The sequence below is a fragment of the Somniosus microcephalus genome, chromosome 3 (genome assembly GCF_052327205.1).
Source record: "Somniosus microcephalus isolate GS21.2 chromosome 3, FLI_Smic_1.0, whole genome shotgun sequence".
Taxonomy (NCBI): Eukaryota; Metazoa; Chordata; class Chondrichthyes; order Squaliformes; family Somniosidae; genus Somniosus; species Somniosus microcephalus.
Window position 1 is genome coordinate 185,644,681 of NC_140989.1, and position 20,630 is coordinate 185,665,310.

At 50.8% G+C, this 20,630-nt stretch overlaps 1 protein-coding gene across 1 annotated transcript in view; it reads right to left on the reverse strand.

Moving 5' to 3' along the window:
• The window catches only part of LOC147121625 (uncharacterized), a 273,615-nt gene that overhangs the window by 240,388 nt on the left and 12,597 nt on the right, over nt 1–20,630 (reverse strand). Inside the window, 1 exon segment of the mRNA XM_085982020.1 lies at nt 17,395–17,512. Coding sequence (XP_085838146.1) covers nt 17,395–17,482 — 88 coding nt within the window. The 5' untranslated portion in view covers nt 17,483–17,512.

Here is a 20,630-nt window from a genome sequence, read left to right on the forward strand (position 1 = left end):
GGTGGAGTCAAAGCATGCATCCCCGAGATATGCAGTCTCAGTCAATGCAGGTGTAGTCAATGAGGCCCTGGACTTGAGGGAAGTCTGCAATCTGCACGAACCCCAGAGCCCGATCCTGCTGTTTTCAGTTGTAGTGATGAAACTGTTTGCTTGAGCAAACATTGCATCAGTCACCTGCTTAATGCAAGCATGAACTGCAGGCTGACTGATGTTATTGATATCCCTGTGGCAGCCTAGAAGCCTGGAAGGAGCCAGAGGCAAAGGATTTCAGGACTGCACTGACATTGATTTTTTTTTAAACACAGTGAATTTATATGATCTGGAATGAACTGTCTGAAAGGGTGGTGGAAGCAGATTCAATAATAACTTTCAAAAGAGAACTGGATAAATACTTGAAGTGGAAACATTTGCAGGGCTGTGGTGAATGGAGCAGGGGAGTGGGACTAATTAGATAGCTCTTTCAAAGAGCCGGCACATGCACAATGGGCTAAATGGCCTCCCTCTGTGCTGTATCATTCTATGATTCTATGAAAGTAAAACCTGGCCTTCCTAACAAGCAACAGAAAGAAAGACAATATGAGAAACACATTCCACTTTCAAAAGAGTTTTCTTGGCCACTGCTAAGTTGTGCAATTGGTGACCATAGAAATGTAACTGGGACACTTTTGGAGCCAATGGCTGATTACATTTACTCAACTGTTGCATTCAACAATAATCAAACAAGTGCAACAACTCAAAGTACAATGCTCTCAGAACTCACATTTTAAGACCAGCAATGTAATATTCAAAGCTATATATAAAATTGTGTTGATACCAAGGAGCGTTTTATCAATAATTTCCAGGTTACCTCTTCCATCATATATTTCACTTTGTGCTCCACTCGATCGGCTGAATAAAATTAGCGAAACATGCCTGGGCACGTCAGCAACTACAATTCAGACATTAGCTGGCAGTCGCCCAGTTTATGTGGTGGCTCAAAGTTTAAGACATCTTACTGCAGAAGTAGCAGTTAGCCTCTGTTTACCAGAGTGAATCTAAATCCTCGTGAATTTTTAAAACAAAAAAAAATGGACCATTATTCTGTTGCTGAAACTAAAACGACTAGTTGTACATTATGAAAAGAAGTAACTGTTACTGAAGGTGGCCTGTGGGAACTAATTTTCCTTTGCTTTGTGCCTGGAGAACAATCAGTTCCCGACACAAAGCAGCAGGAAAGGGGCCGAGGTCTGCAAGGCTGGTTCTCTGCCCCTGTTACGATGTCCTGAGATTTCTGAAGTTTCCCTTGGGGGTGTTGGGGGGATGGAGTACTTGTGCAACAGGAACAAGTGTGTGAATGAGCTGTAACAGTGCCTCCTGTTTGAATGAAGGGTGGGCACCCATTCGCAAGGGTTAGAAGGCAAGAAGAAGTTTGCCTTAGGTCTTGTGGCTAGCCCCGTACAGACTGCAGGATCTGAGGGCAGGCCATGACAACCTGGAAATGTAAGACCCCTTTTTCTCCAGGTCCCCCACAGATATTCAGGGTTGGGGGCCTTCTGGCTGCTGACATTCGGGCAGCAGCTAGCAAGCTGAACAGCCAGCGGCCATTGAAACAGCTGGATTGCTATTCTGTTGCCAAGCCCAAGGCCCTACCAAGAGGCAGGCCACACATTTGGCCTAGGATAATGCCCTTAATCAGCAAATGCAGGTGGGTTCAGGTCAGGTCAGGTGGTGTGTAATTCTGGTACACTCCCAGGGTTTGTACCCACACTGGAGGGGAAGGGGAGGAAAATCAGCCTGATCATTTTAACTTTAAAATTGTGAAAACATCGCACAAGGACATCAATCTACTGTTTGCTTTTATTCAGACTTGTAGAACTCGAACTCAGGATCACTAAAAACATTTTTTACTTGTAACTGTTTCTCATTAAAATTGAAGTGTAATTGGAAGCAGAATAAGAATGATCTTTCATTTTGCGCCAGCACCATTCCCTGCCAAGGGGACAAGCAGGTGCCATTGCCCCAGGTCGAGGCCACTTTCATTCTTCATCTAGCTACAGGAGGTATGCAGTAACAATCCAGGGGTGCCTGCCCACTGATCTTCCCTGCCTTTCTCCAGACCCTATTTGTTGTGTCTCCCTGGCAGCATGGCTAAAATCATGGAGACCTGTATTATTTCTTGTATAAAAGGAAAAAAGCAATAAAAACAACAACTTGAAATGCTTCTGAAACATGAATCCAGCACCAATACATATAAGCTGCGATTCTTCTCTCGGTACGGATTTCCAGCAAGGCAGGGCTTCAGCCCCCCACCCCCATCAAATCCGCCCCAGCTCCATCCTATTTCCCTGCAGCATCAGAAGCGTCAATGAGCGACTTTAAAAGGCTAGAAGTTCCTTGAAGATTGCTACCCATGTCCACTGAAGGCTGTGACTGAGACCAGGGCCTTCAGCAGGTAATTGAAGGGAGTGGAGGGAGAAGAGGCTGCTACAAGACCCACTTCGTCCATGGAGGGGGGAGGCGGGGTCCCTCAAGGCCATTATTGTCACTTTCTCTGGTTTAGCACCACCTGGAAAGTGGCAATCACACAGGCGATCGGGAGGGAAATTCACCAGGGACTGGGCCACGCTCCCGTGCTGCTTTTAGATGCAGTGTGCATGGAAGGAGAGGCCAGTGGCAGTCCTGGTGAAGGTGGGGCGAGGGAGACACAGGTTGGGCAATGAGGCAGCAGTAAGACTCACCACTCACATTTTCCTTCATTCTCTGCTGCTATCTGGATCACAGAAGAGAATCCAGACTATTATTAAAAAACATTATTCTCAGGATGTGGATGAAGCTGGCAACGTTGCTTTTATTGTCCAACCCTAGTCACCCTAACAACTGAGTAGCTTGCTGGGCCACTTCAGAAGGCATTGAATCAACCACATAGTAGGGCACTGGAATCACATGCAAGTCAGACCGGGTATGGGTGGCAGGTTCCCTTCCCTGAAAGTTGCCACTGAAGGCCACTGAGGCAGACAGTATTGTTAGATCCGTGTATCTTAATGTTGTGTCCGTCAATAATCAGACAACAGACTGCAAGGAACGATTCAACAGGAGTTTACTGAATGAGGGTTACTCTAGAACTAACTGTACAGATCACTACTCAGGGTTTATATACAGGTGTGGTCACTGCCGGTACTACAGTATACAGGAGCTGTAAAAAGTAGTTCTCCCCTTAAAAAGGTACATACATTACAATTCCTCCCCTTTTAGATTAACAGTACCATAACACTCATTTAACAATTAAATATCAAACTAATTACAATTAACACTTTTAACATGCAACATTAGCTGAAAATAGTCTATTTATATATTCAGTCTTTGGGGAGGCTTCCTGATCCTTTCTGGATAGAGCCTTTCCCGAGTGTCTTGCTCTTGGTGCGGAGGCGATTCTGGCCCCCTGTCGTCGGTTGGTTCATCAGCTTCCGATGCTACTGTTTCTGGGGTAGATGCTACCTGTATGTCGGGTTCATCACCAGGTACGTATGGGCGAGGCATGGGGTTGACTTGTTCCTGTGACTCTAGGATCTGGTCAGTATGGCGTCTCACGATGCTCTCCCCAACGTCCACTGTGTACATTAGTGGGCCCTGCCGTGTGCATATCGTTCCTGGCTGCCATTTTTCTGTTCGGTAGTCGCGGGCCAAGACTGGTTGCCCTACATTGAAGCTCCTTGTTGGCTTCTCATGGATGTGCTGGAATTGCTTACTCTCAACATCTCTTCGTACGTTTGGTCTGAGCAAATCCAGGCGAGATCTTAACCTTCGGTTAAAGAACATCATGGCTGGGGCCTGGTTGGTGACTGCATGTGTCGCATTCCAGTAGGCGAACAGGAAATTGTCCACCTTGTGCTGCAGCGGAATGTTGTCATTGTACATAGCCTTTATTGCCTTCTTAAAGGTTTGTACGAACCTCTCAGCCAATCCATTTGTGGCTGGATGATATGGGGCGGATGTGTAATGCCTTAACCCATTCTTTTTCAAGAACCTCCGGAACTCTTCGGACACAAACTGTGGTCCGTTGTCGGAGCAAATCTGTTCTGGCAAGCCATTCCTGGCAAAAATGGTCCGTAGGACTGCAATAGTTTTCTCCGTGGTGGTGGAGGACATTTTGATGACCTCAGGCCATTTCGAGTGCGCATCCACGGCTATTAAAAACATTGAGTCCATGAATGGACCAGCAAAATCAATATGCACCCGTTGCCATGGAGATGAGGGCCACTCCCATGGGTGTAGAGGGGCCTGTGGTGGTGCATTTCGGACTTTCTGGCATCATGAGCAGCTCTTGGTCAGGTCCTCGAATTGTTTATCGATTCCCGGCCACCACACATAAGCCCTGGCTAGGCTTTTCATTTTTACCCCTCCCAAATGACCTTCGTGAAGCTCATTGAGCACTCTCTCCCTTAACTTGGGTGGAATTACCACTCGGGATCCACACATCAAGGTCCTCTGGCATACTGACAGCTGTTCTCTTCTGGATGAGAATGCTGGCAACAGTGAGTCGCCATGTGCTGGCCATCCCTTCACCGTCAAATCATATACCCGAGACAGTGTCGGGTCATTTCGGGTCTCCTTCTCTATACCAGCGTTAGTTACTGGCAAGCATTCAATTATAGTCGAATGAAATATTTCGACAGGATCCACTGCTGGTGCTTCCTCCGCAGTAGGCAGTGGCAGGCGTGATAGCCCATCAGCGTTTCCATGCTGTTTCGTGCCCTTATACTCGATTTCATATTGGTGCGCCCCTAGAAAAAGGGCCCATCTTTGTAGCCGTTGCGCAGTCATCACCGGAACGCCCTTCTTTGGATTAAAGACGGAGACAAGTGGTTGGTGGTCAGTCAGCAATGTGAACTTCTGCCCGTGCAGATAGTGATTGAACTTTTTCACTCCCCACACTAGGCTGAGGGCCTCCCTGTCAATCTGGGCGTAGTTACGCTCGGCTGAGGTTAGTGACCGAGACGCAAAGGCTACTGGCCTCTCCGAACCGTCCGGGAATTTGTGCGACAGCACCGCACCAATGCCATAGGGTGATGCATCACACGCCAACCGAATTGGTAGTGCTGGGTTGAAATGAGCCAACACCTCTTTTGATGTGATCAATGCTTTGCTCTTCTGGAAAGCTCATTTACATTCGTCACTCCACTTCCATGGTACCCCCGTTTGCAGTAGGGTGTTCAGTGGGTGTAGTACTGTAGACAAATTCGGCAAGAACTTATGGTAGTAGTTCACCAGCCCGAGGAACGACCTCAGTTGTGACACATTTTCCGGTGCTGGAGCCTTGACTACTGCCTCAATCTTTTCAGGGGACTTATGTAACCCCTCTTTATCAATAACGTGGCCACAATACGAGATCTGCTTCTGGAAAAACTCGCATTTGTGGTGATTAGCTCGGAGCCAATATTCCTTCAATCTAGTGAGCACCTGCTCCAGGTTGGCGAGGTGATCACTGTCATTTTCGTGCGTGACCAGGATGTCGTCCAAATAACACTGGGTCCCTGGAATCCCTTGCAGGACTTGATCCATTGCCCTTTGCCAAATAGCCGGAGCTGATGCTACCCCGAACACCAGCCGGTTGTATTGGTAGAGACCTTTATGAGTGTTGATCGTGAGGTACTGTTTCGAGGCTTCTTCTACCTCCATTTGCAGGTACGCCTGGGCCAGATCAATCTTAGTGAAGTGTTTCCCTCCAGATAGCGAGGCAAAAATATCTTCAATCCGCGGAAGCGGATATTGTACAGTGTGAAGGACTGGGTTCACTGTCACTTTAAAGTCCCCACAGATGCGAACCTTCTTTGGTTCCCCAGGCGTATTACTCAACGACCTCTTCATTACAGGAACGATGGGTGTAGCCCACTCGCTCCAGTCCACTTTGGACAGTACTCCTGAACGTTCCAAACCTTCCAGCTCTGCTTCGACGGCTGGGCGGATCGCATAAGGTACCGGTCTGGCCTTAAAAAACTTTGGGCTTGCATTTTCCTCTATTTTGATTGTTGCTGTTATGCCTTTTAGTGTTCCGAGTCCCTGCTGGAACACTTCTTGTGCGTCAGTTAGCATTTTTGACAGTCGTCCAGGTGTGACGTCGTCATCCTTTTTGGCATCTACAGTCAGTGCTTGTATGGAATGCCAATCTAGCTGTATCTTCCGGATCCATTCACGTCCTAGTAGTGGTGGTCCTCCATCTGGCAATACATATAGGTCCATTTTTGGTGTTTCCTTGTCGTTATATATAATGTTCACCCTTATTTTTCCTTGGGGTAGACTTTTTGCCCCGTGTACGTCTTCAAGACAATCTTTGTATCTCTCAAGGGTATATGTGAGATAGCCGCTTGTAGTCCCTTCGGTTTATAACTGTTAGGGCTGATCCTGTGTCCAATTCCATTTTCACTTGGACTCCTGTTATCTTGAGCGTGACCCAAATAGTTTGGTGATCCTCCGTTTTGATCACATTTTGTAGTTTCAGACAACCCAGCTCCTTGCTTCCGGAGTCTGTATCACTCTTCTGTTCGTCTGAACTACTCTCCGTCACCTTATGTACCTTCTTGTACTTCTCCTGTGGAGATTTCTTGCTGCTGGTTTTCTTTCCCGACCTGCAGACTCTTGCTATGTGTCCTACTTTTCCACACTGTCTGCACACTTTGTCCTTGAACCAGCAATCATTATGGTCGTGTGTTGTTCGGCCGTAGCAATAGCACTTCACTGTTCCGTATGACATTTCATTTGTGCCATATTCTTGCGGTCTCCATTGTATCTCTGCAGCGCCCCGTGCTGCTGCTTCGTGTGATACTGCAATGCTGAAAGCCTTGTCCAGCGTATGATCCTTTCCTGATAGAAGCCGTTTCTGGGTTCCTTCACTTTGAAGCCCACACACAAACTTGTCCCTTAAAGTATCTGCTAGCCCCGTTCCAAACTGGCAGTGTTTCGATAGCTTGCGCAGTTCCGTTAAATACTCAGCATTACTTTCATCTTTATGCTGGTTCCTTTTGTGAAACTTAAATCTTTCTGCTATCAGCAGCGGTGTGGGGTTTAAGTGGTCCTGTAGGATTGACACTCTGTTTTCAAAATCCTTTTCTACTGGCTTCTCTGGGGTTACTAGGTTTCGTAGTAAGCCATACGTTTTTGCACCCATTGAATTCAACAATACCAGCGCTTTCTTGTCATCTGGCACTTAATTCGCCTTGCAGTATACTTCTATGCGTTCGACATATGTCGTCCAATCTTCGACTTCATTGTCGAACGCTGTGATACTGCCACTCTTCGGCATTTTTGGGTGTGGTTAGACTGGCTTAAAATGGCGTCTCCCGCGCTTTCCTTTCTTCCCCGCTGCGGCTTAAAATGGCATCTCCCGCGCGTTCCTTTCTTCCCCGCTGCGGCTTAAAATGGCGTCTCCCGCGCTGCTGCCAACGCCGCTCTCGGCGGTCCTCATGGCAAATGGCGACGCCCTGTGGGTTTCGTGCGCTGCTCCTGCGCTGCTGCCAACGCCGCTCTCTGCGGTCCTCGTGGCAATGGCAGCGCCTCGCGTTTTCCTGCGCGCCTCTCTCCCCCGTTGATGCTGCTCGGCCCTTGAACACCGGCTGCGCTCTGCTCTCTCTCGCCTCTCTCCCCCGTTGACGCCGCTCGGTCCTGAACACCGGCTACGCCCTGTGCGCTCTGCCCTCTCTCTCTCCCCCGTCGACGCTGCTCAGCCTTTTTCTGTGCCGCTCGGTCGGGCTCTAGCCCGTCGCTGTCCGGGAAGGGTCTGCGCAGTACCTGTTGCCAGCCCGTGCCGCTGGACCACCGTGACTGGAAAGCCAAGCCTGGCTCTCGACAGCCTCCCCTGCGATGCTCAAATCTCCGCTGGATGACTGGGCGGTTGCCCGTGGTCGACACCCGTGCTTCTGGACTCGGCCTTCTTCCACTGTTCTCCAGGAGCGAATCCCTGGGAAGTGATGCAGAGTTGCAGGTAGGTTCGAATCTGCTCGTCGCCAATGTTAGATCCGTGTATCTTAATGTTGTGTCCTTCAATAATCAGACAACAGACTGCAAGGAACGATTCAACAGGTGTTTACTGAATGAGGGTTACTCTCGAACTAACTACAGATCACTACTCAGGGTTTATATACAGGTGTGGTCACTGCCGGTACTACAGTATGCAGGAGCTGTAAAAAGTAGTTCTCCCCTTAAAGGTACATACATTACAAGTATAAATGGATACACAAGGTATGTGGATGCATTTCTGGAGACAGAAAAGAAATGAGCCTCAAAATTAGTGTTTGAATAGCACATTATATTGTGAGCAAATGAGTTGTTGGGGTTAATGATTTCCAAAGTTCTGAGTTTTGCAAGCTGTGTTCCCATTGAGTACTGTCCGTTAAATTATGACAAAGCTTCTCAGTAGAAATATTGGGCTCAATTTAAATGGGGAGGCGGGTTGGGGGTCGGGGGCTCCGAGGTGGTTGGAAAACCCGGGAGAACTGGTTTGTCGCAGGATTTAACAGCAGGGCCTGATATGAATGGGAAGCCTCTGTTTCCCACCTGCAGCCAGCCAGGTTGAGAGGCCGGCTGGCTCTGGGCAGGTAGGCCTGCGACATTAGGCCACAGAGAGGAGAGAGGGATCGGGTGGGGGGCCGGGGAGTGGTTGGGGGCCGGAGGAGGATGATGGTGGGGGTGGGGGGTGCAAGAGAGGATTGGGGCCAGAGCATCGGGGGGAGGGAGAGAAACGACCATCAAGTAAAACTTTAAGGGGATTTGTTTCGCACACGTGCACTCTCTCATGAGAAAGTCTTTGGCTGGCGAGTACTTTCCGATATTGGCGAGCAGCAATATATATATACTAGCTGTGGGAGCCCGGCTTTGCCAGGGCTGTTTTGGGCCGGGCGGTTTAAATCGAGTCCCAGGCTTTGGGGCCTGTCTGTCTGTCCCTGTGTGAATCTGCTGCCGGGCAACGTTTTAAATCGAGTCCCAGGCTTTGGGGCCTGTCTGTGTCCCTCTGTGAATCTGCTGCCGGGCAACATTTCTACCTTTTAATAGCTTCAAAGATGAAAGTGAAATTACTTATAAAACGTTTTTGGTAAATGTGGTGTTATTTTTAAAAGAGATACTAACTTTTTCGAAGCTGGATTAGCAGATTTTGAGCTGGAAGTAGTGAAGCAATGGCTGCCTGATGCCTGCGTTGAAAAGCATTAGTCCCACCCACAGACACAGTGATTGGCCAACCATCAGGCGACTGAACTGTAGGATTGGTCAATCGTGACGGCACAGGATTGGTCGACCTTGACGTCAGTCAATCAATGCTATTAGCAGATAATGAGTTTAATTTTGAAGGTTATTTGCATAACGTGCGAACAATTTTAGTCCAACCGAAAAGTAAATACGCTTATGACGGTTCTGGAATCGTCAGCTTTCTTTCGACATAACGCACGTGTAGGTACGCTCTATAACTTTTGAGTTTATTCAAGACAGACAGACAGACGGAATGACAGACAGAAGTATCCTTTTATATATATAGACTAGCTAAAGTGCCCGGCGGTGCCGAGGCTTTTTCGAGGGCATGTTGTTGTTGGAAGAGAGAGAGAGAGAGGGAGCGACTGGGGGGGGGGGAGGGGGGGCAGGGAGGGGGGGTGGGAGGGAGGGTGGGGGGGGAAGGGAAGGGGGGAGGGGGGGAAGGGAAGGGGGGGAGAGGGGGTGGGGAAGGGGGGGAAGGGAAGGGGGGGAGGGGGGAGGGGAAGGGGAGGGGGGAGGGGGGGAGGGAGGGGAGGGGGGGCGCAGGGGGGAGGGAGGGCGGGGGGCACCCCCCGAGGGTCGCGCCCCCCCCCGAGGGTCGCGGCCCCCCCCGAGGGTCGCGGCCCCCCCCGTGGGTCGTGCCCCCCCCGTGGGTCGCGCCCCCCCCGTGGGTCGCGCCCCCGCCGGGGGTCGCGGCCCCCGCAAAGGGTCGCGGCCCCCCCCGAGGATCGCGCCCCCCCCCCGAGGTGAAGACCGCCGATTGCGGCTGTGCGAGACGGCCGGGGGGCCGGTTGCCAGGGTGACGCTTGACGCTCAGCAAGCCCCACCCCCCGGCCGAGCCAGAGAGAGACGCCGCGTCTCAGCTCCTGCTGCGCGCGCACCCTAGCGGCGCTGGGCTGAGGCTCGGCCCTCCAGCCTTCAAGTGGGGCCGGGAGGTGCCTAGCTCGGGCGTGGGTGTGAAGGAGAAGCCGAGGCTTCGAGGCCTACCTGGAAAAACGGGGAAAGGTAGGAAAATTAATGAGATTAGATAAGTTAATTCGTTTCTAAATCATTTTTTTTAAAAACAATATGTGTTTTAAAAGCAACGTTTTTTTTAAAGACGCAGAAAGCGGGAAAAAGAAAGGAAAAGTTTGGAATCAAGATGGCGGCGACTCACCTCGGTTCAGAAGGATAAGGCCCGGCCACACACGCATCGATTGGCCCGGCGGCACAAGCCAGCAACCCGGCGTACGATTGCTCGAGATCGAGGTCACTCTGTCGCTAATGAGCGGATAATGAGATGCTAATGAGCGGAACGTTGAAGGTTTTTGGGATACCGCGGGCGCGATTTTAGCCCGGCCGAAACGTAAATATGCTTAAAACCGTCTCGGAAGCGTAAGCTTTCTTTGGAGGTAACGCGCGTGTAGGTACGCCCTGTAACTTTCGAGCGCATACCAGACAGACGCACATGCGATGACAGACAGACAGACAGACAGAAGTACCGATTTATATATATAGAGACTAGCTGAAGTGCCCGGCGGTGCCGAGGCTTTTTCGAGGGAATGTTGTTGTTGGAAGAGAGAGAGAGCGACTGGGGGGGAAGAGAGAGAGCGACTGGGGGGAAGAGAGAGAGTGACTGGGGGGAAGAGAGGGAGGGGAGGGGGGGGAGGGGAGGGGGAGGGGAGGGGGGGAGGGGGAGGGGGGAGGGAGGCGAGGGGGGGAGGATCGCGCCCCCCCCGAGGATCGCGGCCCCCCCCCGAGGATCGCACCCCCTCCCCCCCCCCCCCCGAGGTGAAGACCGCCGATTGCGCACACAGCAGGAGCTGAGACACGGCGTCTCTCTCTGGCTCGGCCGGCGGGCCCGGTTGCCAGGGTAACCGTGACGCTGACCAAGCCCCGCCCCCCGGCCGAGCCAGAGAGAGAGACGCCGCGTCTCAGCTGCTCCTCCTGCGCGCGCGGCCTCCCCCCCGAGGGTCGCGGCCCCTCCCGAGGGTCGCGGCCCCCCCCGAGGGTCGCGGCCCCCCCCCCGAGGGTCGCGGCCCCCCCCCCCCCGAGGGTCGCGGCCCCCCCCCCCCCGAGGTGAAGACCGCCGATTGCGGCTGTGCGAGCCGGCCGGCGGGCCCGGTTGCCAGGGTAACGCTGGACGCTCAGCAAGCCCCGCCCCCCGGCCGAGCCAGAGAGAGACGCCGCATCTCAGCTCCTGCTGCGCGCGCACCCTAGCGGCGCTGGGCTGAGGCTCGGCCCTCCAGCCTTCGAGTGGGGCCGGGAGGTGCCTAGCTCGGGCGTGGGTGCAGGGGAGATGCCGAGGCTTCTAGGCCTACCTGGAAAAACGGGGAAAGGTAGGAAAATTAATGAGATTAGATAAGTTAATTACTTTCTAAATCATTTTTTTAAAAAACAATATGTGTTTTAATAGCAACGTTTTTTTTTAAGACGCAGAAAGCGGGAAAAAGAAAGGAAAAGTTTGGAATCAAGATGGCGGCGACTCACCTCGGTTCAGAAGGATAAGGCCCGGCCACACACGCACCGATTGGCCCGGCGGCACACGCCAGCAACCCGGCGTACGATTGGTCGAGCTCGAGGTCACTCTGTCGCTAATGAGCGGATAATGAGATGCTAATGAGCGGAATGTTAAGGTTTTTGGGATACCGCGGGCGCGATTTTAGCCCGGCCGAAACGTAAATACGCTTAAAACCGTCTCGGAAGCGTAAGCTTTCTTTGGAGGTAACATGCGCGTAGGTACGCCCTGTAACTTTCGAGCGCATACCCGACAGACGCACGCGCGATGACAGACAGACAGACAGAATGACAGACAGACAGACAGAAGTACCGATTTATATATATATATAGATAAAATAAAAAAAGTAACATTCAAGGGCAAAAGAGATCAATCCTATCGTATTCCCACCGTGCACAGTCTATTTCCACCAAGCCTAGATCCCAACACAGCGATGACTGAGAAACTCCCGATGGCTTTGCAACTGCACAATTGTTGAGATGACGACCTTGGATGTACAATTCCTTTTGCAAAAAAAAAAATTCCGAAAAAAGAAAACAAAGATAAATATCTGCAACTTATTTGCTTTAAATAAAGGGATGGCCAATAGGAACAGGCCGATCCCTTTAAGCAACAACAGACATGAGACATCATTTTTGATCGCTGTGTATTACTTACGTGGCTGCAATCTGAATAATGTCAGCAGCACTCACTTAATTACATTCAATGCAATCGCCGACTGCGGCCCACTTCACCTCTCAGATCGGAGCTGGCCTGAGGATCACCGGTGGCGGCGGGGGGGGCGGGGGAAAGAGAGGTACGGGGCCGGCCTGAGAATCATCATGGGGGGGGGTGTGCGGGGAGAGGTACGGGGCCGGCCTGAGGATCATCGGTGGTGGGGGGGGGAGGGGGTGGGGAAGAGAGGTACGGGGCCGGCTTGAGAATCATCGGTGGGGGGGGCACGCGGGGAGAGGTACGGGGCCGGCCTGAGAATCATCGGTGGGGCGGGGGGGAGGGGGGGAGAGGGGGGGCCGGCCTGAGGATCATCGGTGGGGGGAGGGGTGGGCGCGGAGAGGTACGGGGCCGGCCTGAGAATCATCGGTGGGGGGGGTACGCGGGGAGAGGTACGGGGCCAGCCTGAGAATCATCGTGGCGGGGGGGCACGCGGGGAGAGGTACGGGGCCGGCCTGAGGATCATCGGTGGGGGGAGGGGTGGGCGCGGAGAGGTACGGGGCCGGCCTGAGAATCATCGGTGGGGGAGGGCACGCGGGAGAGGTACGAGGCCGGCCTGAGAATCATCGTGGCGGTGGGGGGGGGAGGCGGGGGGCACGCGCGGAGAGGTACGGGGCCGGCCTGAGAATCAACGGTGGGGGGGGCACGTGGGGAGAGGTACGGGGCCGGCCTGAGAATCAACGGTGGGGGGGGGCACGTGGGGAGAGGTACGGGGCCAGCCTGAGAATCAACGGAGGGGGGGGGGGCACGTGGGGAGAGGTACGGGGCCGGCCTGAGGATCATCGGTTGGAGGGGGGGGTCACGCGGGGAGACGTACAGGGCCGGCCTGAGAATCAACGGTGGGGGGGGGGCACGTGGGGAGAGGTACGGGGCCGGCCTGAGAATCAACGGTGGGGGGGGGCACGCGCGGAGAGGTACGGGGCCGGCCTGAGAATCAACGGTGGTGGGGGGCACGTGGGGAGAGGTACGGGGCCGGCCTGAGAATCAACGGTGGGGGGGGGGCACGTGGGGAGAGGTACGGGACCGGCCTGAGAAGCATCGGTTGGGGGGGGGGGGTCACGCGGGGAGAAGTACGGGGCCGGCCTGAGGATCATCGGTGGGGGAAGGGGTGGGCGCGGAGAGGCACGGGGCCGGCCTGAGGATCATCGGCGGTGGGGGGGGGTGGGCGCGGAGAGGTACGGGGCCGGCCTGAGGACCATCGGTGGTGGTGGGGGAGGGGAGGTGGAGAGAGGTTCAGGGCCGGCCTGAGGATCATCGGTGGGGGGAGGGGTGGGCGCGGAGAGGTACGGGGCCAGCCTGAGGATCATCGGTGGAGGGAGGGGTGGGCGCGGAGAGGTACGGGGCCGGGCTGAGGATTATCGGTGGTGGGGGGGGAGCGGGGGGGGGGGGGAGAGAGGTATGGGGCCAGCTTGAGGATCATTGGTTGGGGGTGAGGGGCGGAGAGAGGTACGGGTCCGGGGTGAGGGGCGGAGAGAGGTATGGGTCCGGCTTGAGGATCATCGTTGAGGGCGGGGAAAGATCGGAGGCTCATGCGGCAGGGGGTCTCCGATCGCCGGGGGGTGGGTTAGGCAGAGACCCTGGATCCAGGAGGTATGTGTAAAGGCACTTACCTCCTGGATCAAGTGGTCCTCGCCTTGCTGTAGCTGGCGAGTTTTACGAAGTGTGCAAAACCCGACCAGCTATAGTTAAACACAAAATTGTAGTTAAAGAAGAGGCTTCCAGCCTTATTATAATAGTTAAATAGACGGCCCACCTCCTGGCAGCAGGTTGGCTGCCTGCCCCCGTCCTGCCTCTGTTAAAACCAAAAGTGGGCAGGCTGGAGGCGGGTTCAGGTCAGGATTCCAATTTTTCACACTTTAACTACTCCCATACCCCCAACCTACCTGTTCTTTTAGGTTAAAATTCTTCCCCTAGGAACAGGAGCAGGCCATTAAGCCCTTGAGCCTGTTCCTCCACTCTATTAGCTCGTGGCTAATCTGTACCTCAACCACATTTGCCCACCTTTGCTCCATATCCCTTATACCCTTACCAAATGAAAATCTAACAAATACAGTCTTGAAAATTTCAGTTGGCCCAGCACCCACAGCTTTTTGCGGAAGAGAGTTCCAGATTTCCATGACACTTTCTGTGAAAATGTGCTTCCTGATTTCACCAGTAAATGGACAAGTTCTAATTTTAAAATTTCCCCACCAGAGGAAATAGTTTCTCTGTACCTGTGCTACCGAATCCCTTCATCATTTTAAAGACATCGATTAGATCTCCCCTTAACATTCTAAACACAAGGGAATTAAGTCAAGTTTGAACCTGCCCTCATAGTTTAAGCCCCGGTATCATTCAGGTGAATCTGCACTGAACCCCCTCCAAGGCCAATATATCTTTCCTGAGGTGTGGTGCCCAAAGCAGGCAGTGGTTACCTTAACAGATCACACCCACAATGCATTAATCTTGGCCATGTGAAATGGGTGTTAGAGCTCACACAGGCTCACACATGGGGAATTAAAGACAACTGCTGCATTTTGAACCGTTGCATATTTATGATTCAGGTATTGGATTATTGGCTTAAATAAAGTAAGAGCTATTACTGGTCTAAACAAGAAAATGACATTAACAACAGTGCTGTTTTCCGCAAAAGATTTTTCTAAGGATTGTCACAGAAGGAAGCGAGGTTGAAAGTGGGTAGGGGGATGTAAGTGGTGAGGGTTACAAGGAAGTAGTTGGAGATGACCTTGTCTGTGATAGAGGCCATGGTAGTAGAAAGACCACAAACAGGCAAGGTCGGGGAAATGACTCGGAGTATGGATAGGAGAGTTTATATGGAGGGAGAGGTTTTGGGAAGAAGAACTTTCATTTATATAGCGCCTTTCACAACCTCTGGATGCCCTAAAGCGCTTTACAATGAATGAAGCACATTTGAAGTGTAGTTACTGTTGTAATGCAGGAAACACAGCAGCCAATTTGCGCACAGCGAGGTCCCACAAACAGCAATGTGATAATGACCAGATAATCTAATTTAGTGATGTTGGTTGAAGAATAAATATTCTCCAGGACACCGGGGAGAACTCCCATGCTCTTCTTCGAGATAATGCCATGGGATCTCTTACGTCCACCTGAGTGGCCAGAGAGGGCCTCGATTTAACATCTCACCTAAAAGATGGCACCTCTGACAGTGCAGCACTCCCTCAGTACTGCACTGGAGTGTCGGCCTAGATTTTGTGCTCAAATCTCTGGAGTGTGATTTGAACACACAACCTTCTGACTCAGAGGTGAGGGTGCTGCCCACTGAACCACGGCTGACAACACAGAGAGGACAAAAGATGAGTGAATTCAGAGGAGAGAGGGCAAGGGGAGCTGAGATGAAGAAAGGATGGTTTATAGGAATGTGACCATCAGACATCCTGTGAAAACAGTCTGCTGCGGCCAATGCAAGGTCCAAAAGAAGGATTTGAAGCCAGTCGGGGAACTCTGGAGCCAGTACATTGATTCTATATTTGGAACTTTGGTCTAGCAATTCCTCCTCAGGCAATTCATCGCCATCATCCTCCTTCTCTTCCTTTGTGGGAAAGCCGTTATCAATCACTTGTATATAAAGATGTTCTAGAGTGGGACCTTGGGTCTTTGTTGGTTGTGGGCTTCCAGTCTGTCTTGTTATGGCTGGGATTATAACTTGTTATTGATAAGTCACAAGGAATCTTATTCAGGGGATTGAATCGGTATCAAGATAGTGTCAGGATTCTGAGTTGAGGGGTCACCGCCCGATTGGAGTGTAACAAGACTCCTTGGAGGGATTTGGAAAACCTGTCCTTGATTAATTTAGAAAATAATGCCAGTGAGCATTGACATTCATTTGGTGGCAGTTGGTGCCAATGTGCTCTCAGCACTGAAGTGTATTTGAGTTCTCGACAACAGACAGTGGGGTAGATTTTACAAATTAGCATGCGACAAGCATGCATCCTGTTGGATTCAGTGATCAATTCAATCCACGCGATTTTCCATCCATCAATGTGCGCATATCCAATGTCCTCCATATCCAAATTCCCAATACGTGCTTCCATCACATGAAGCTTTGGTCTGGCAGCACCAATTCATAAATTCTACCCAAGCATGTGTTCAGCAATGGCTGACTGAGCATCGCTTGATTTTCTTAGGCTTACAGTGTTCATCTATCTGTTCTGAATATTGCAGAGGGCACAGTGCAGCCAATCATTATGGACAAGTTTCATCAACTCAGAGTAAAACTGGCAAGCTGCGGAGTCACGTTTAGGAAATAAGCAATTTGTATAATGATCAAGCAAGTCAGCAGCTATGAATGGACTACTACATTGTGCACAGTACTTAAAGCCTTTGGCAGGTGTTGGTATAGACATGCTGACCCAACAAAGGAGCCACTTTTTGAATGCTGGCATGGATCAGTGCTAAATAACATACCATACAACTGGAACCCAGCTGGGACACACCCTCTGTACTGAACGTGCGTCTGCTTTATTTGCTCTCTATATGGCCATCATGCTGTCACAAGATTGGTCACTGGTGTTACTATATGACATAAAGGACACAGGAATTTTTTTGTGTGCTTGTCCTGAAAAGTTCATCTTAGCAATATGTTCTGAAGATTCATTTTACGGTGTTGATGCCTCAGCAGGTTTTGGTACAGAGTATCCAATACAAGAAGCAAAGAACTTTTTGCTAGGGAAAAAAAACAAGGGCATTGACCCTGGGACTTCATGCAACACAAGTACCCTACCATTGGTGGCACGTCCTGCAACGTCATGTTTTGCTACCAGTAAGCAGGAAAATTTAAACAAAGATTGGCTATTGGCAATTTTATGTCCATTACATTTCAAGAAGAATTGTGCAAAATATTGAATACAGTCCTGTCCAACATCAGTTATGTCTCACAAACACATGGCATTTAAAAAGCCTTTTGTAGCCTACAGGGAAAGTTCTGAAGATGCTTCGATATAAGACAGCAGTACCTTGGTTAGCCGTGGGCAGGCTGAGCAACTTGATGAGTTTCTGCTGCTGTTCCATTAGTTGCTGGAGCTGCTCCATCTGATGTCTCATTAACTGTCCCTGCTGCTGGCTCTGTACCTGCTGACATTACAGACAACGTCTTGTTAAGGGGCATTTAGCAATTTTTAAAATTAACTATTGCAAGTGTGTCTTAAACATTACAGGGTAAATTTAGCCTTCAGAGCTCCTGTTGCAGAACTTTATGTGCTGGGGGGCACATATCGGGAATTTGACCACGCACTCCCCCTCCCCATGATTTTCCATCCAAATGCCTCTCAGCATTAATTATCAAGGATGGACAATGGACACTTGGGCAAGGTATCAGAGGGCAACCAGCCACATGGAATCATATCCCATGGGGTGTATTTTCTGGTCAGTAAAGCTCAGATGCCTAGTGCACTCATATTACATTCCTACATGCAGTTCTTTTTAACCTGTTTAAGATATACACCCTGAAATTCCACAGAGGTTCTACAGGTGTCGCACCATAACTCCAACTATTTACGCAATTTCCCTAGAGTTACAGCAGGAGGCTGGTACTTCAGGACCTCACTTGTTTTTTGTAAACTACAGCTTTCCTAACTGGTTGAGTTACTTTTGCCAACTGAACCATAGGGACCAGGAAAATTATAGGATTAATTTAGAAATTGGAACCAGTCAATGTTGACATTCTTTTGGTAGCAGTTGATGCCAATGTGCTCTCGGCACTAAGGAACATCAAAGGGTTCTTGGTAACAGACATCTGAGTGAGCGGATTTCATTTAGCGAGGGTGTCACAGTTGGCCTCAGTATCCCTAGGACAGGGAGGTAAAAAAAATCAAACATGCTTCCTTATTTCTCTCTAACACTATCTAATGATCACTGTTTGCAATGCGAATGTGTGGACACCAGATAATGATAGGTCAGGTGTGATGCCAACCACAGTTCAACATCCTGTTGATACTCACTATCTAGGCTTATATGTGAAAAAAGGCCATTTAGGCAAGGCAGTGGAGGCATCCAGGGAATCATACCCCGGCATGAGGGAATGCGTTCAGTATGAGCGGAGAAAATTGGAGAGGGAAAAATAGTGACTGCAAACATGCCAGTACCACTTACCATTGTGCATTCTGTGCAGTTTGCATTGCAGAATGACCTTGCTAAGACATGCTGCTGCCGCAGCAACTGGCACTGGCACAAGTGTGATATTTAACCCTTAAACTGCAGGCAGGTCCAGGGAAACCACTGTCTCCCTAGAGCAGACAGCTTTGTAAATGGGTAGCTCACAGACAATGATATTGAAAGAAACGGTAATATTACACAGTAATGAAGCTACTCCAGTCTCAGGAAGAGCTTCCCCCACCCCTCCTCCCCTCTTCTCTTTTGAAGGTATTCACATAAGAACATAAGAAATAGGAGCAGCAGTACGCCATTCAGCCCCTTGAGCCTGCTCTGCCATTCAATAAGATCCTGGTTGAACTTCGACCTCAACTCCACTTTCTCGCCCCATCCCCACATCCCTTGATTCCCTTAGTGCCCCAAAATCTATCGATCTCAGCCTTGAATATACTCAATGTCTGAGCATCTACGGCCCTCTGGGGTAGCGAATTCCAAAGATTCACAACCCTTGAGTGAAGAAATTTCTCCTCATCGCAGTCCTAAATGGCTGACCCCTTATCCTAAGACTGCGACCCCTATTTCTACACTCTTCAGCCAGGGGAAACAACTTCTCAGCACCTACACTGTCAAATCCTATACATTTCAATGAGATCACCTCTCATTCTTCTAAACACCAAAGAATATAGGCCTGTTCTACTCAATCTCTCCTCATAGGCTAGCCCTCTCATCCCAGGAATCAATCTAGTGAACCTCTGTTGCACCCAGTCTAAGGCAAGTATATCCTTCCTTAGGTAAACAGACCAAAACTGTGCACAGTACTCCAGGTGTGGTCTCACCAAAGCCCTATATAATTGCAGCAAGACTTCCTTAGGGAGCAATTTTCCCAATGGAATCAGGTTGGAGGCGGGTTTCGGTTTGGGTTGGTTCCAAACCCGCCTCCACTGAGAGGTGGGAAAAATTTGCGATTTTCCCCTAATTGGCCAGTTGATTTCAGAGGTGTGGGTTCCCCTGGGCCAATTAGTGTTTTGTGACTGAAAATCGCCTCTGCTGACATCACTTATCCAGCTTCATTTAAGGGCTGCTTGCTGCCTTGGCTCTTCCACTGGTTTTTGGTCGATGCTGCATCACCTCCAAGCTGCTATCTCCTTGAAGAATGGCCAACTCCAAGGCAAGGGCCTCCCCGAGGTTCTCGGATGAGGCGCTGGGTATACTGGTTGAGGGGTGAGAGCTAGCAGGGAGGTGCTCTTCCCCTCATCTGGGAGGAAGAAGCCTCTCAAAGAAACCAAGGCTGTGTGGGTCCAGCTGGCAAGGGATATAACCTGTGTGCAGATTGGGTGGTTGTTTCTGTTTATTGATGAAATGCCATCCCTGTGGGAATGTATCAAAATTAGGTGATGGCAAACTGTTGGTGTGATGGCATCTGTTATTTCGGCTTAGGCAGCTCCACATTGCGGGCTCCGCGACACTTGCGTGGTCAGGTTGGTGGTCAGAGTGAAAGGAGGCCAGAGAGTCATGTCCATTGTCTATCATGTGTTAAGAAGGAGGCAAGCACATGTGCCACATTGGGCAACCTATGCAAATCTGGCCAGGGTGAGTGCATTCCTTGCACGACGTGCTTCCATGCGCTGGTGCCTTCTGCCCTGTGCAGCATCAGGTGGGTGAGCAGGAGGTTGGGGCTCCTGCTGCTGTTGTTGCTGAGCTGCCTGGTTCTGCTGCTGCCATGGCTGCTCCTCATCTGAATCTGAGGTCCATGGTGAAAGGAAATAAATGGTTCCCATGCTGCTGGCAGATACCTCCGTTGGGGAAGCGCTCAATCCAAGTGGGGAAAGGGTCTTCCAAGGAATTCCCACAGTTGAGAGATAGAAGCTGCAGCACCTCCGACTTCGGTAGGCCTGCTAAAAGTGCTGAAAGACCTGTGGAACAAAAGTTCTGCCACCTGCAACTGCTCCCTAATGAAAGCTCCGTTTTAATGGTGGAGCTGCAGCTGTGAGGAGGCCACCCACTTGTCAACCCACCAGGATTAGCTGGCGTGGTTTAGGAGGGTCGTGCAACACACTGAAAATGTAGTAAAATAACGAAGGCCTATCAAAATAGGATTATA